At 34.3% G+C, this 15,493-nt stretch overlaps 1 protein-coding gene across 1 annotated transcript in view; it reads left to right on the forward strand.

Annotated features, from left to right (window-relative positions):
• The window catches only part of LOC141348495 (mannosyl-oligosaccharide 1,2-alpha-mannosidase IA-like), a 105,181-nt gene extending 96,729 nt beyond the window's left edge, over positions 1–8,452 (forward strand). The window contains exons 4-5 of the mRNA XM_073852787.1: positions 4,386–4,466; positions 8,429–8,452. Coding sequence (XP_073708888.1) covers positions 4,386–4,466; positions 8,429–8,452 — 105 coding nt within the window. The remainder of the gene's footprint in view (positions 1–4,385; positions 4,467–8,428) is intronic.
• Positions 8,453–15,493: the final 7,041 nt, after the last annotated feature.

Consider the following 15,493-nt stretch of genomic DNA (forward strand, 5'->3'; position numbering starts at 1 on the left):
ACAATAATAATATTTGATACTATTAATATTTTTTATTATTATTATTATTATTATTATTATTATTATTATTATTACTATTATTATTATATTACCAGTATGAGGGGGTTTTTATATTGCAAAATTGCTTTGAATAAATATTACGGAATAATATTGTAATAAAACCAATGAAATGTAGTATTGTTATATTAATGTAAATAAATATAATAACAATGATGATACAATACCATCAGTAATAATAGTATTTTATGCTATTAATATTTATGTATTTATCTAGTTTATTTATTATTATTATTATTATTATTATTATTATTATTATTATTGTTATTATTATATTAGCAGTATGGGAGATTTTAATTGCTTTTGATAGCAAACTTTGCTAATAAATATAATAAAATTAAATATATATTATTATCTAAATAACACTAATGAAATGTATCATTATTATTAATAGTAGTAGTATTGATTTGAAAAAATACTTAAATATAAAATACAATTTTTGTTGTATATAATGCATATTTTTTTAATCATCATGGTGTGTATATTTATTTATTTGACATGAATCTGTAATAAATAATAACTTACTGTTTATTTGAACACAAAAGAATCAAAAGTAGTATTGATAATGAATGATGAATGAATGATGCATTTATATAGCGCTTTCATTGTGTATTGCCGTACACCCAAAGCGCTTTACAATCATATAGGGGATCTCTCCTCAACCATCACCAGTGTGCAGCATCCACTTGGATGATGCATCGGCAGCCACAGTACAACGGCGCCGGTGCGCTCACCACACACCAGCTACAGATGGAGAGGAGAGAGTTATGGAGCCAATTCAATGAATGGGGATTATTAGGAGGCCATGATTGACTAGGGCCAGTGGAGGGAATTTGGCCAGGACACCGGGGTTACACCCCTACTCTTTACGAGAAGTGCCATGGGATTTTTAATGACCACAGAGAGTCAGGACCTCGGTTTAACGTCTCATCCGAAGGACGGTGCCTTTTACAGTATAGTGTCCCTGTCACTATACTGGGGCATTAGGACCCACATAGACCACAGGGTGAGCACCCCCTGCTGGCCTCACTAACACCTCTTCCAACAGCAACCTAGTTTTCCCAGGAGGTCTCCCATCCAGGTACTGACCAGGCTCAACCCTGCTTAGCTTCAGTGAGCAACCGGTCTTGGGCTGCAGGGTGATATGGCTGTGGCTCATAAGATAGGTCATAAGTAAAACTTAGTTGACTGTATCTCTGACTATATAGGCAACAACTTCAGTTGTCTGTATCATACCTGTCCTCCAGTCTGTTGCGAATGTATTTATATGTGACCCTGGACCACAAAACCAGTCTTAAGTCGCTGGGGTATGTTTGTAGCAATAGCCAAAAATACATTGTATGGGTCAAAATTATTGATTTTTCTTTTATGTCAAAAATCATTAGGAAATTAAGTAAAGATCGTGTTACATTAAGATTTTTTGTAAAATTCCTACTGTAAACCTATCAAAATGTCATTTTTGATTAGTAATATGCATTGTTAAGAACTTAATTTGGACAACTTTAAATGTGATTTTCTCAGTATTTTGATTTTATTGCACCCTTAGATTCCAGATTTTCAAATAGATGTATCTCAGCCAAATATTGTCCTATCCTAACAAATATACATCAATAGAAAGCTTATTTATTGAGCTTTCATATGATGTATATATCTCAGTTTTGTAAAATTTAACCTTATGTCTGGTTTTGTGGTCCAGGGTCACATATATGTTTTTATTTATTTATTTTCATTCCATAACGTTCTAAGGCTTTCCCCCTTTTCCTCATCAATACCAGTGATTTAGTTCACTTCCTTTTTTTCTCAGCATAGCTAAGGCTTGGCTCGGCAGCTCTTTAATAATTGCAGAGTTGCAAAGTCAGTGGGGTTTTGCATTGCTGCTTTTGCCTCTTCTATCTTCCACTGATTCCCCATTGACTTTGTACATATTCATGTGAGCAGGGAGACGATTTCGTAAGACTCAGAAGTGAACTTTTGAAGTGTCTTGCGGAGGTTTTTGTGGGTATTTTTGACCCACTTTTTTGTTTTACGCATGTCAGTCCAATCCACGGCCGAGCAAAAGGTTTTTCTCAGGCTTTTACCATTTACACCAGTGGTTTCTGGCTGGTTTTACTAAGGAGTTTTCTCCTACTACTTCTTCCACATTTTATATTTTCCTTCTAAATTCAAATGCACAGGAAATCCTTTGTCATGGTCTTTTTGTGCCAGTTTCTGACAGATCCCTCAATAACCCACAAAATGCTTGAGTCATCACCTGGAAACATCTGGTGCCCTTTTGTCACTGAAACCGTTTATGCATTTGAGAGTTCATAATACCCCTAACCACCCCAGCCATTTATCTTGCCCTGAACCGGATATTTACCAGTGTGATGCAAGATATTACTTTGCTTCGCTGCCTGTGAGCCGTTATGAAATTGTTTTGATAGTGCTTGATGTCTATGCTAAGCAATAAGTGGGTCATTATTGTTTGGTTGCCCAGAGACGATGCAGAGACGCAAATATTTAAATCAGGCGAGATTACAGACGTCTTGCTGTGGTCAGGCTGTATAACGCCACATGGCAAAGGCTAAATGAGACTTGCGGTTTTATGCCACAGCTTGCACGGTGCCAGATTAAAGGGGCTATATGTAACTTTTTCCCCAAAATAAATGTAACTATAGCCTTTTTATTTGACCATTTATGACTCAAACATCTCCTGATGAGCATACTGACACCTTGTCAGCTCACAGTGGGTGCACCTATAAGCCTGTATCCTATTTTTCCTATTTTCTGTCGGGTCGGATTTTTCGCGCGCTGTCTGCGGATGTGACGTCAAGCGCGTTCATACCGCTAGTCATATATATTGCAAACAAACTTAGTTTCTCAAACAATATATGCATTTGACTGTTCTTACCTCTGTAAACATAATGTTGACTTCTTTGCAGCGGATGACTTGTGAAGTGTGTACGTACGAGAGCGAGCAGAAACTAACTGCTAAATAAAATATTAAATTTATATTAAATTGTATTAAATTACAATTTGTAATTTTATTTGTATTAAAAATACAATTAAATGTGAACAATTAAATAAATAATTTTTTTTAATAATAATAAAAAATTAAATAAAGTGCCACTAGGCAATGATTTTACTGTAATGGATATTTAAAAAAAAGTTTCACCAGGAATAATCTTATTTTTGTCAGTTGTCAGTTTTTTTTATCACTACTGCATGTTACTACTATTTGTTTCTTTTAAAATGCATTGATCATGCCATAGATGCTGCTTTGGCATATAAAATAAAATTTAAAAATAAAATAAATTTATAAATTAAAAAAATAAATAAAATTAAAAAATTAAATAAAATGTAAAAATATAAATATTTTTAATAAAGTTTAATGTCAGTTAGTTGTCAGTTCTTTTTTTATTACTACTGTATGTTACTACTATTTGTTTCTTTTAAAATGTATTGATCTAATAGATGCATTTAAATAAAATAAAAAATAAAATAAAATAAAAAATAAATAAATAAAATATAATAAATATGATAAATGTGTATTACAAATGGAATGAGACATAGTAAACAGAGAAATTTGTTATTATATTATTTTAATTTGTTAAAATAGCTAATTAAATGTATAATTTGTCTGTTAAAAATAGTAATAATTTTAATCAATTATATATTTTGTTTTATATTTAATGATTTTATATGTGTAAATATAATATTTTGTATAATTTATTTTTGTATTTTGGTTTATATGCTGTATAGATAAAGTAAAAACATATTATTACTATAATTCCAGAATTGTGCTGTCTACCACTTGTCTGAGAAGCACTGGTATAAAAAATATATTAGAAATCATATTGTCAGATGTAAGCATTTTCTTCTGCTGATAAATATTAGATGAAAGTATAACATCAAAGAGGTTTTCTGTTGAAATATTGTTTTTTTTTTATTATTATTATTATTTGAAGAAACTCTCAGAAGCATCCTCTCTTTATAGCTCTGTATCCTGTGAGTGATGTTTTTGTTCATGTTACATGCGCCATAGGATACCTCTTTACCCAGCAGTCATGCTTTCCCAGATCCGCAGAAAATACCCGCACTCAGATTTCACCCTCCTGTGGGATCTTGTTTGTGTCTGTGCTCGATCCCAGCAGAGCTTTATCAGCTCTGTTGTATTGTTTTCTTTCTTTGTATTTAGTGTGTGAGGGCAAAGTGTGTTTCTAGTACTCACACATTTTTTTTCCTCCTCTTATTTTTACTGTCTGCAGTAAAAAAGGTGAGCCAGTCATGGTGTTTTTATGAGCTTAAATATTCACCTCCTTTTGTTTTCCTGTGTTTTATTCCCTCAGAATGCCGAAATCTCCGTCTTTGAAGTGAACATCCGTTTCGTCGGAGGCCTGCTGTCCGCCTATTATCTCTCAGGCAAAGAGGTATGTAAACCTGGAGTGTACAGATGTTTTTTTCATGTTTTACCAGACTGAATATGTGCTTATGGCCAAAGGATTTGATATGCAAGCTAGCTATAATTGACACGCTGCCTGAAGGAAGCTGGAAGCTTGTAGCTGGCATTTGTTCTCGACTCCTACGCGTTTAAAGACACCGTTTCCTTCAATCTCTGTGTGAAACGGTTGGAAATCACTGACATTTATAGTTGGCAGGGCACAATAGGCCTCTCAGGAGAGCCACAGGGGCCTCAGGTCTGTCTTGTCCCGGTGGTCCGGCTGTTTGCCCAGACGTTGAGCCAAGTCAAACAAACACACACACACACACATACACGCGCTCCGCCACTTAGAGGTCATTCTGAGATCCCAGCACATCCAGGAAGCTCTGTGCCCACTCTGCTAAATTGAAAGCCTTTTTGAAACCAAAAAAGATGTTGGACTCTCAAGCGTGACCTGAAGCGCACACACAAAGCCCATTTCCAAGCCTTCATTGAATCAGGCTAATGCAAAACTTTGCTCATATTTCCGATCTCCCCTCTTGTAAATTAGATTTTCCTAGCAGCATCTGGCAGAACGTGAAGGATCTGATTCAAATCAAAAGAGTGGCATTTTTCGCCGATACTCGAGGCTTTCTCGTTGTGTTCCGCAGCAAATGTGCTCTCAGTGATAGTGTAAGCTTTCATTTGCGCGCTGCTGAACAAAGCTTTGTCCGGAGAGGGAACGGATCACTGTGTGAGATTTTTTTTTTTTTTTTTTTTTTTGGGGGGGGGTCTGTACTTGTGTGGTTGTTGATGTAAGGCAGGCCCTTCAGCAGAACAGACATCTCCTGACTCCACTGTGACTCTTCCTCCTACTAGCACAGAATAGCTATAGTAGTTCTGCAGAAGGAAGACGAGTTCCTGTGGGTAATGTGTTATTTTTCTCGGACGAATGACTCAACAAGCTTGAGCTTGTATGATATTACACAATTGTTTTTGTATTTCATGTTTTATTAATTGTCTTGTAGAGGAAAATATATATACACCGCCATTCAAAAGTGTTTTTTTTTTTTTGGTTAAAAAATACTTTTATATAGCAAAGATGCCTTTATAAGTTATTTATAATGTTACAAAAATATTTCTGTGTCATATAATTGCTGTTCTTTTGGACTTTCTATTCACAGAAGAATTCTGAATAAAAAAAAAATCAGTTTTCACAAAAATATTAAAAAGCATAACTGTTTCCACATTTATAATGATAAGAAATGTTTCTTGAGCAGCAAATTGGCATATTAGTGTGATTTCTGAAGGACACTGAAGACTAAAGTAATTATGCTTTGCCATCACAGGAATAAATTACATTTTTAAATATATTAAAGTAGAAGACAGTGATTTTAAATTGTGATAATATTTCAAAGTCTAGTTGCAAGCAGCTATCAAGTTCAAGCGCTTTAAGGCATTTAAGAACATATGAAAAAGACATTATTTAGCAAGCCTGTAATCAATAATTTAAATACAAATAGCATAAATCAATGATTAAATTTTTGTTTTGCAAAATCCAGGTAATTTACCATAGAAATACAGTGTTTTTGAATCCTTTTTAGCTGTTATAGGGCCAGCTGTGGTCCGATCTCCTTAAAAATTTGAATGCTTGTTTCGAATCACCTGTCGCATGTGCTCATCAAGTTTTGTGAAGTTTTGAGTTTTTCTCTAGGCTTTATAGGATTTAGGGTAAATTTGGACAGGCCCTTTTTCTAAATGACTCCATTATAGCTTCCCATATGGTAAATTTAAATGTTTTTTTTTTTTTTTTATTGACCTAGTGAGTCCAGAAAATTGTACAGTAGTGTTATTTTCCAGATTAAGGCGAAAAACCTAGGACTAGTTCGCTAGTTTTTTTTAAAGTTTTTTTTATACATCTTCTCAATCATTTAACAGACGATTTGATTTGACAGCAGTGGTTCTAGAGGCAAAGTTCTCCAGAAGAAGGAGTTCTATCATATAATATTAATATGGCGTGTATGTGTAAAAAAAAAACCCTGCAATGTACAATCGTTTACGCCTTTGAAAAATGTGATTTCACCCTCCAGTAGTAGATTTCTTTCAAATTTCTCTCAGATTTCTCTTTTGTTCCGAACGGCCTCCATTAACCATGTCTAACAGGTGTTCAAACTTCTTCGGCCAATGGCAGCCATGTTTTTTTGAGATACGCAAATGTCTTTATAGACACTTGTTGCACTTTGGACCAAGATCGTGCACAATGATTTTCATGTTGATGGGACAAATAGTTGCGCAGTTGTAGCCGCTTTTATGTTTTTTTCCCCCTCTCATTAGTCATTACATCACCAAGTGACCAAGCTCTTAGATCAAATCTTAGATTGAACTTACATTAGTGTTCTGAGTTTGGTGAGGATATCTCATTCCGTTCAGGAGTTATCGACTTTTTAATAAAAGTAGCCCTGCCTCTTTCCAACATTTTGCTGTCCCATTGTGACGTCGAAAGTTCAGCTGTTTTTGATAATTATTGATATTCATTCTCCAGAGAATATTTCTGCACTGGTTTGGTTCTCATCAGGTGAAAACCTAGTTTGCAAAAGTAGGTTTTTAAAAAAAAATCCAAAATACCCACAAATTTTGCCAACGACATTGTCAGATTCGACATTGTCTTAAGTCGGATTCCAGCAACTTAAGACACTTGAGTCTGTGACTGATGGTTTAGGAGTTATGAGCAATTTCTTACTTTTGATTGTGATGTTATCGGTGGTGTGAATACTACTTTCCCTCCTAGTTTTAAGTCTCTAAGACTTACGATTTGGTCTGCACGATCAGTTTTACATGGAGATTGCTGATCCTTGGCCATTTCAACAGTTATAACAGGGTTTCAGCGCTATGATTTTAAATTCCATTTTTGATTAAATAAATGCAGCCTTTTTTAAAATTAAATTTCTTAAATGTTTTTTTTTCTGTATTTTTAGTGAAAATATCTCTTTTTACAGATATAGAATTTACAGCAGAGTTGGGCAGTATGGCCAAAATCGTTTATCTTATTATGAGTAATTTTATATAACCAAACAGTATATATCACAATTAGAAGTGGCCGATATATTCACCAGTGTGAATATCACAAATAAGACTTATACTAGTCTAAATAAAAAAAACAAACAAACAAAAAAAAATGTATTAACCTTTTATTCATGTTACAAAAGTGATTTAGTCAAAAGCGGTCAGAGAAGATAGGGAACATCCAACAACATAAGGCATATCCACCATAAATAATATGAATAATCAACGTAAATAAACATTATACTCACACAAGGAGCAAGAACAGAAGAACAAGAACAAGAAGACATCAACTAAAAATACATGAAAATAATACATATTTTGAGATAGAGAGGCACAGTTTCAGGCTTTGTATTTAGTTTTTAAGGTACTAAAGTAAACTCTTTTTTTCTTTACTTTTTTCAACTCACAAAGAAATACATTAAAAAAGGGCTTACATTTTTTCAATTTGCATGTATGAGTATATGTAACCAATAATAAAACAAAGTTGACAACATCTGAAAAAAGAGAATTTTCAATTTTTACATTTTTTAATTTTTAAATCACACTTACAAAAGAACATATCTTGCAAAACAAAAGAATAATTTATTATCAATTTTTACCGATAACCAGCTATGAATATCAAACCAGAATTTAGAAGTAACCTCAGTAAAAGAATAGGTGATCAAGTGTTTCAGGAAAAGAAGAACAACATTTCTTTTGTTGTTTGATTAAGATGAATGACAGGCAGCAGGAATATTAGACTGCTGTCACTTTAAGAGCTGCCCAGATCCAATATTCAAAATTCGGTAATTCATCAACTTACGTTCTCAGGATTACTCATATGTGTATTAATAAACTTTCCCCAATAGTGTACTGATGCCTTTGTTGACCTTGTTACAAAATTTTCTCTTAAGCTTTGTTCTCTTGCAGGTTAAGGGGGTTGAATACTTTTGATTGCACCTGTATATAATTTATTTATAATTGTTTATAAAATATATAATGTGTTTAGAACTTTATCCAAGATAAAATAATTTCTAACAAATCAATAATGCTCTCACGTAAAGCATTCATGTCTATTGACTGCCACACAATCCCTATAGCACAATGCAGTTGACATATTATACCATTTTCCCGCCCAGCCCAATTCAGTACTTTTAATGAGACATGACCTCTTGATGTCATCCCGCGCTAGGATTTCATATGACGGGTTACATAAGATGGGTGTGTGTCGAAACAAAACGCTGTCTGACGAAGTAAATAGCTGGTTGTCAAACATCGTTTCAGATAACAGCGGAGGTCTCTGCTATCTCCCTGGTTGAGAACAGTCGAACAGCGATATAAATCTTTGAACACTACATTATTGTTCTCACAGCAAGACGCGAGCTCGTTTCATCACCGCGTATTGACTAGGGAGGCACGACATGGTTGAATACAAAGTGGGCAGCACAGGGTCCAGGATTCAAGCACAGCGCTGATGAAAGTCCTTCAGTGTAGTAATCTCAGACACTCAGGATAATGAGACGCCCTCCTGCCTACCTTCGTAATAATGTGTGCCCTGAACTGAGAAATGTTGATTACAGGAGATAGCCTTCAGGTAGCCGCTCACATTGTTAAACCGCAGCGAGAGATCTTACTAATTTGTCTGGCTTTGGAAAAAGTAATCTTTTGGAGACCAAACCTGTTATAGGATTCTTCTAACACTGCGTGACTAAATCATCACTGGACGATGATAACAGCATCATATGCATAGAGAAGACATGTTTAGGTGTTCTTGAGAGGCTTCAGATCAATATCACTTCTAGTTCTATTCTCATTACCCTTTCGCCGTAAACGCATACATATAACATATAACATAAAGCATCTAGATGGGTTGAGGTGGTGGACGTGGTGCTAAAATGAATTGAAAAGCGATGTGATTTCTTCTCTAGCTGCTGACGGCTCTGGCGCCTTGGCTGGCACTCAAAGCAGGACCGGGCTCTTTGATGAATCTTTCATCGTCTTCTTGAGAGACAGCCTTCATGCAAATACCGCACGTGCTCCGGCCGCATTCGTAGACGGCTTCAGAAGCTGATGTTGTTTGCTGTGATTTAGTCCAGCGCTGGGTTTCCTCTCCTGAACGATGAGAGGATTAAATTCTGGCTGATTTATTCCTACATTATTTACGCCCGGACGGTTTTCCATCATTGACGTGAGCAGCCTGGGACAGAGCCACCTGTCAGAACACAGCACTTAACTCCTTAATGGATCACATATCGATTTTCATCTTTTTTTTTCTTGCTCTATAATTCATTTTACATAACCCCTGGCAAGTCCCATCTGTGGTGTAGAGTTTTCTATACCTCAACAGAGATCAATGGCTGCACAAATACTTAATTTCAGTCCAGCTTTATTACGGCTCATGCATTTTGTCATGGATGACATGAACATGTATGTCCAGACTGCTCTTTTCTGTAGTGTTTGCATAGTATCATCCAGTGTTGTACAGCATTTCTTTTTGCTTATATATATTTTTTGCAATAAGTATATATTTTGTATTTAATATAAAGTATAACATTTTCTAAAAGTTTAAAAATTTCTATAAATGATATTGTGTATTTATGAACTTCGTTTTGTAAACATAAAAAAATTCAATTTTATTATTATTTTAATTATTATTATTATTACTACATTTATTTGCAATTTTATATATACAAATATATGAAGATAAAAGATAAATAGGAATTATCTGTTTGTATTAACATGTATAAATATAATTTTTTATATAATTTATATAATAAAGAAAAATACCTTTTCTGTATTCTTCACATAATTCCTATTTATCTTTATTTTTATCTTTTATCTTTATATTTTTGTATATATAAAATTGTATATAAATACGATTTAATATATAAATGTAGTAATAATAATTAAAATAATAATAATAAAATTTAATTTTTTTGTTTTCATTATAATTCCATTTACAGTGCATAAAATTATATATATAATTTTAAATTAATTAAATAAATTGGAATTTATTTTACATTTACATAAATAATTCCTTTTTTCTTTTCTTTTAGATAATTCCTATATTTTAATATAATTTTTCTATCTAATTATATATACATGTATATGTGTTTGTGTATACTTATTAATATACTTTATATTTAATATATATAATATTAAATTAAATAATATTAATATAATACTAAATAATATATTTAATATTATTTATTTATTTATTTATTTTTAATTATTTTGCATTAATTATTAAATTGAAATTTATTTTACATAAATAATTCCTTTTTTTCTTTTAGATAATTCCTATATTTTCATATAATGTTATCTATCTAATTATATATACATGTATATGTGTCTGTGTGTGTGTATACTTATGTACTTTAATATAAATTATAATATAATTATTAATAATTATAATATAAATTATATATAACATTTTTACCGTTTATATATACCGTTTGCATAATATTGCATACAACTGAAATAATCCCACTTTTGTGGTTATTGGCTTGTGGCGTCTATAGTTTTGGTACATCAGTGTAAAATCTAATGCATTTTAATAGCACTAAGGTGGGACAAACGGTTGCAATCTGGAGCCTTGATATGCACTGTTCTGCGGGATAAAAACGTCACAAACGTAGGTGCTTTTATTGGGTACGTGTTTACACTAAAACCATGTGACTAAGCCCTACTACCTCTTTTTTGTTGCCTAGGAAATCCCAAACAATGGCAATCTGATAAAAGCTGCTTAAGCAACATAATTACATGAACTCTGAAGCATTCGCTCAAGCTCCACAGGCAGGGCCGAGCAGGATAAATGATGCCGTCAGTGCTAATGATCATGACATCTGTTTCATCATAACTGCTGCCCAGACCTTCCTCTACTCTCTGTCTTTCTGCAGTCATCTCCGTGTACCCTTTCAGGAGGGATTTGTGGTGGGAAACACGGGTATTCCTCAGCGTTGGGCGTCTGGGAGACTCAAACGCATCGCAGCTCATTAGCAGTCCGTGGGCCGACGGCTCGTTATTACCGTTATTTTTCTGGAATGATTAAAAATGCATTTGACTTGTTTACAGTCGGCAGAGGAAATTAATCATCCTCACTCGGTCCACAGTCATTTGTTTCTGTCAGGAGACATCTTTACTGTAAATACACACGGCATTCTTTTGTCGCCCGCTAAACAATACCGAACCCGTCGCATGCATCTTTAATGCCGCCGTGCTGCGCTGAGTGACACGGCTATTGTGTACCATTCGCATAATGCAAACACCATTCGTCCCGACAACAAAGAGCTTTTAATGCGGCATTTTCAATTACGCTAATTTGCCTATTTCTTGCTTTCAGATTGTTCTCGCTACTGTTTTTTACCGTCATATGGCGATTAACACAACGCCTGTTGCCAGCTGTGCTGAGCCACTGCAACAATTTGACTGCAACGAGTAGAGAAATGAAGCTTTAGAGAGCATCACATAAAGCAACATTACTTAGCCGTAAACGCATAATTTTTCTCTTGCTCGGAGGTAAATGAGTTGTTTTCCGCTCGTTCCTTCAAATACCCCAGAGGCTCAGCGCACCTGCTATTAGCAAGAGATCTTCCCTCCTCTGATAGAGCATGACAAGCAATTTCCTCTGTACAATATGGGGCCCTACGACACGGGGCCTCATGTTGGCTCACAAAACATCAAGTTTACTTTATTTCCAGCTTCCAGCCAGGACTGCTTGGCGTAAACTGCGACACCATGCACAGGGTTCGTACAGGGTTCTTAAAGTGCTTGAACTACTTGAATTTGACTGAAGTTCACTTCAGAATATCACTTCCAGAACAAAAATTTACAGATAATTTGCTCACCCCCTTGTCTTTCTTTCTTTAGTCGTAAACAATGTTTTTGAGGCAAGCATTTCATTTTTCTCCATATAGTGGATTTCAATAGTGCCTGCAAGTTTGAACTTCCAAAATGCAGTTTAAATGCAGCTTCAAAGGCCTCTAAACAATCCCAAAACAAGAGGAGAAGAGACTTATGTAGCGAAACGATTGGTTATTTTCTAAGTACAATTACAATTTACATACTTTTTAACCTCAAATGCTTGTCTTGTCTAGCTCTGCGTGAACTCTGTGCATTCTGGGTCAATACAGTTAGGGTATGTCAAAAAACTCCCATCTCATTTTCTCCTCCAACTTCAAAAGAGACGAAAAAAGGTAAAACAGCCATGTAGAACAATTTTGAAGTTGGAGGAGAAAATGAGTCATGAAACGGAATACACAGTTCACACTAGACAAGACGAGCATTTAAGGTTAGAAACTATATAAATTGTATTTTTTATTTTTATTTTAGAATTTAACCGATCGTTTCGTTAGATAAGACCCTTCTTCCTCAGCTGGGATCATTTAGAGCACTGGTCTCAAACTCAATTCCTGGAGGGCCACAGCTCTGCACAGTTTAGCTCCAACTGTAATCAAACACACCTGATCCAGCTAATCAAGGTCTTCAGGATTACTAGAAACTTCCAAGCAGGTGTGAGTTGGAGTTGGTTGGAGCTAAACTCTGCAAAGCTGCGGCCCTCAAGGAATTGAGTTTGAGATCTCTGATTTAGAGCCTTTTGAAGCTGCATTTAAACTGCATTTTGGAAGTTCAAACTTGTGGGCATCATAGAAGTCCACTATATGGAGGACATTACTGAAATGTTTTCCTCAAATGACTGAAGAAAGAAAGACATGAACACCTTGGATGACAAGGGGGTGAGTAATTTATCTGTAAATTTGTTCTGGAAGTGAACTTCTCCTTTAAGGCCTGGAAAACTCCTAAAAATAGCAATATTCCTAAAGAGGTACTTGAAAATGTATCTATGAAATGAGTATTTAATTTTTTTCAATAAGCATATATACAGTCAAGCCCCTGGCAAATTCTGACTTAAAGTTACTTTTATTCAACCAGCAAGTTTTTTTTTTTGACCGGAAATGACACAGGCTTCTCCCAAAAGACAATAAGACGATGTACAAGAGACATCATTGTGAAAAAAAAAATATTTCTCACCTTTTATTTACATTTGGACAAAAAGTGGCATGTCCATAATTATTTATACCCTTTGTAAACTGTCAAACTGGAAAATCCGAAGTTCTATACCATTCCAAATAGTCCAAGCTGTTCTAAAGCATCCTAATTACCCTGATTCATTGGGAACAGCTGTTTTAATCAACTCAACAGTTGAAAAACAGAAGCTCTCTGCTGTTGGTTTGTGGACAGTCATGGCTAAGACAAAGGAGCTCACTGAGGACCTGCGGCTGCGCATTGTGGCTGCTCACAAGTCAGGAAAGGGCTATAAGACCATATCTAAATGTTTTGACGTTCCAGTGGCTACAGTGCAAAGTATTATTAAAAAATACAAGATATTCCGCACTGTGAAAAATCTGAGGATGTGGTCGGAAGCCAAAAGTGACACTTGTGCTGGCCAGGAGGATAGTGAGAGAGGTCAACCCAACGGTCAACCCAAACCATAAGTGAGATCTCTGATTGACGTCCTTGAAAATCAAGAAAAGTAATGCCTGAAAAGTTTTTACAGTATCTGTACGAACCCTGCGTGCATATTTTAGACCAGGAATAAACAATGCAAAAAAACTCTGAAGCCTTTCGTTTGAATCCTACGAGCTTCAGATGCCAGCCCATGGCCGCGAAATGCCGCTAACATTAACCTCAGAACCGCGAGCGCAGGTGATAAGTGCCGATAAGTGCAGGTATTCAGGTCTGTGATCTAGATCCATCTCTCCGCTGGCCGCTTTTGACAGGGTACATAAGATGTGGAAGTGCAAAAAGCTCCAGCTGTCACTTATTTATCTCTGGGTTTCAGCACTTCCGTCTCGACCGTAGCTCCACTAGATCTCTCGCCGCCCCGTCGGTACATCCAGATGGAATAAGACGTAGTTTAAAGTAAAATCCACTGGTCTTAAATGTTCTTTGTAGTTTCATGAAGCCGTACATGCACCAGACTTGCACCCAGACTTGATTGATGTGGAGGATAAATGGGGTATTGTGTTGTTCAGATTCACAAGCGTGTTTTTCCAGTTGTGTGTGTTCAGAGACGGTTCTCGTAACTCTGACCTTCATCTTCAAGCATGACAAGAATCCGTTGAGGTGGAGGTGATTCGGAAATATCATTTGTCTCTTTCTTTGATGTGTATATGCTGACGTGTCCAGCAGACTTGCAAACAAAAGAAATTTCTAACAAACATATTTTCCATTATATATTATATTATATCTGGTTAGATATTGCAACTCTATGATAATACATTGACGTAATAAGTATTGATAATTTTTTAGTTTTTTTATTTTATACGTTGTGACTTTTCATTGTCAGTCACAATATTACATTTTACTTTTATTTAATATTATTTATACGTTATTATTAATAAACATATTATGTTAGTTATATTATATTGTAATGTATTATAATAGTTTTTATCATATTATACATTGTTAGATTAGATATTAGATACTATCTTTGATATTACATTAACATTTAATATGATTTTTATTATATCAATAAATTGAATGAAAATTCTAATTATATGTATTTTTTAAAATCCTAGTTCTTTAGATAAATTATTGTATTGCGTATCAGTACCGCAACCTGAAGTATTGATGTCAAAATTATTTTTTAATTTTATTTTTTGATTGCATAATTTATTTTTGAATCTTTTTGCTATCGCATTGACACTACAGTTTAATGTGTCACTTTTTATTTATTTAATTGTATATATTTTTTAAAATTTTACCATTTTCTTGTATTTATTTTTAATTATTATATATTTATTGTATTGTATTTTTATTTTTGTATTAACTTGTTTTATTTTATTCTATTTTATTTTATTTTTTGATATCACATTGACAATAGTTTAATGGTGCACATTTTATTTATTTAATTTAACCTTACTTTTTATTTTATATTTTCTCATTTTTATGCATTTATTTTTCATAATTTTAGTTTTAATTTATTTAAAACGT

The sequence above is a fragment of the Garra rufa genome, chromosome 13 (assembly GCF_049309525.1).
Source record: "Garra rufa chromosome 13, GarRuf1.0, whole genome shotgun sequence".
NCBI lineage: Eukaryota > Metazoa > Chordata > Actinopteri > Cypriniformes > Cyprinidae > Garra > Garra rufa.